The sequence below is a fragment of the Anarrhichthys ocellatus genome, unplaced genomic scaffold, assembly GCF_004355925.1.
Source record: "Anarrhichthys ocellatus isolate YVR2014 unplaced genomic scaffold, GSC_Weel_1.0 scaffold1051, whole genome shotgun sequence".
Classification (NCBI taxonomy): domain Eukaryota; kingdom Metazoa; phylum Chordata; class Actinopteri; order Perciformes; family Anarhichadidae; genus Anarrhichthys; species Anarrhichthys ocellatus.
In genome coordinates this window covers 5,898-8,345 of record NW_022281025.1, presented here as the reverse complement: position 1 = coordinate 8,345, position 2,448 = coordinate 5,898, and the positions used below count along the sequence as shown (strand labels likewise).

Below are 2,448 nucleotides of genomic sequence, written 5' to 3'. Positions count from 1 at the left end.
TCATGGTGATATCTATGAGTTCATGTGTTCACCTGTAGAGTCTCTAAATGTCTGTAATGGAACTAAACGTCTCTTTAAAGGACGTTTCCTCTAAATGAGTTTGTTCTCAGACTCTGATGATAAATCTCCACTTCAGCAGCTCTTACATTCACCAAACTTCACTCGTTCATTCCTCTCTGTGTGCTGAAGGTTCACACAGAGGGGTTTGTTCACACATCACTCACACACTCAGTTATACATTTATTAATAAAACATGGAGGACATGGATGGGTTTTCTTTATGTCTGTTGACAGTATTTTCTGATTTATAGAGTGAAACAAAGTGAAATCATAACTTGTCTTTGTAAAACCTTTGACTCTAATGAACTAAATGAAACATATTTAAACGTAACATCACAATTGACCACATTCACCTCTGGGTGTGTCTCGTTAAATGGAAACCTAATCATCAGTTTGGAGTCCTGAGAAGTGAAGAAATGATCGAGAGCTGTTCATGGTGGACAGGAAGAGCTGACTCACAGAACATGATGTAACAGACGTTTTATTAATATTCAATAATCCAGGAACATTTTAACAACAGAGAACAACAAGACACATAAACATTGAAAAGTCTACAAACCCTGAAGACTAGAAGACACGAGGCGTTTACAGCGTTCTGCTGGAAGTCTTGAGAGGAGAGAGATTCCTTGTTAACATGAGAGGAGTGAATCACATACGGTTGGCCTCTCTTCCTGTATGTAGCGTCATTTTTAATGAATATTATTGGCGTTCGTTTGGGTCTCAGGTTTCTCGGTCAGTCCGGTCGGTGTTGCTGCAGCTCGCCGAGCTCTCGCTGCTCTCCGCGGCTGCAAACTTCACCTTCCTGCTCGAGCTCTTCAGACACAAACACGCAGCACAGATCACACATGAATATCAGGTTCTACTAGAGTTTCAGAAAACGGTCTTTTTGTGTATTTTACCAACACTGCCTCATGTTGGGACTCACCTGTTTCTCTGCAAGTCCTCGAGGATGCTGGGAGATCTTGTCCCGCCAGCGCTCCGTCCTCTCCCAGTCATCAAACCACAGCTGGCGGCGGTACTGTGACTGGCGGGCCGTGATTCGCTGGTAGATGGCCCGGTTCTGACGGCCGACCAGCAGAAGCTCCTCCCTCCTCTTGTCGGCATTCAGACTGAGTAAAGAATAAAGAAACACAAGAGGAAGTGGAGGGAGAGACGGCTGATGGACAGAAATATTGAGGCACATGCATACATTTATGAGATGCACTCATAGTTTAAAAGTCAACTACTACATGCAAACTCACACTAAACACGAATAAACACTACCCAGTGTGTAGTTTTACTCTTCAGAGCATCAGAAAGCAGTTTTTCTAGTGAACTCAGTGGAGCATTTAGCAGCTGAACAGACTTCAGGAGGAGGTGGAGACCAAAACAAAGCTAAAAGAGAGAATCTTGGACTTATATTCATCATCAGGAAACAAACACAAAGACTTATAATTGACCATCATGTTGCTCTGTAACTGCTGGAAATAAGTTCAACATAAAGGTGATGACCACTGAGCTTAACTGTCTGAGAATACTTTCTTTTTACCAATCAGGAGAGGTTTTATTGGTGTCACTGTTTAGTTCCTGGCTGTTGAAGTGGATTTATAGCAGCTTCCTGTCTCTCTGAGTCCCAGAATAAAAGGGTTCAGAGAAGCTTTACAGCTCTGGTCAAGATTAAAGATTTTACGTCCCAGTGTGAGGGCAGATAAACACCAGAGACTGTCACCGCCATCACACATCCAGATCCAGATCAATAATTCAACAGCGTAACAGAGCAGGCCTGGTCACATCAATTATTTAAAAGTCCAACAAGGAGCGCTGGCATCATCGCAGCAACATGAAAGACCTCGTGAGGAGAAAGACTCCATGATGGTCAGCAACTGAACAAGGTCACTGAATAAAGCTCAGCTCTGTGGAATAATCTGATAACAATATATCTGAAGAGTTGGTGATACTCTGGCTGCCTGTGCTGGTTATTGCATGCAAATACCGTAACAGATGAGACAGAAGTAATAGAGTGTAACGCCACGTAACACCACGTAACAAGACGTAACACCGCGTAACACCACGTAACAAGACGTAACACCACATAACACCACGTAACATCACGTAACACCACGTAACACAATGTAACACCACGTAACAAGACGTAACAAGACGTAACACCATGTAACACCACGTAACACCACGTAACACCACGTAACAAGACTTAACAAGACGTAACACCATGTAACACCACGTAACACCACGTAACACATAACAAATAACACCACATAGCTCAATGTAACGCGGGGTAACGCAACGTAACGCGGGTAACGCGGGGTAACGCGGCGTAACACCACGTAACACCACGTAACAAGACGTAACAAGACGTAACACCACGTAACACCACGTAACAAGACGTAAC

The 2,448-nt window shown here is 43.5% G+C and overlaps 1 protein-coding gene across 1 annotated transcript in view; it reads right to left on the bottom strand.

The window, feature by feature from the left end:
- Positions 1-779: 779 nt before the first annotated feature.
- The window catches only part of si:ch211-284k5.2 (uncharacterized protein CFAP97D2), a 2,546-nt gene continuing 877 nt past the window's right edge, over positions 780-2,448 (bottom strand). Inside the window, exons 4-5 of the mRNA XM_031838820.1 lie at positions 985-1,168; positions 780-872 (exon numbers count right to left, since the gene is read on the bottom strand). Coding sequence (XP_031694680.1) covers positions 780-872; positions 985-1,168 — 277 coding nt within the window. The remainder of the gene's footprint in view (positions 873-984; positions 1,169-2,448) is intronic.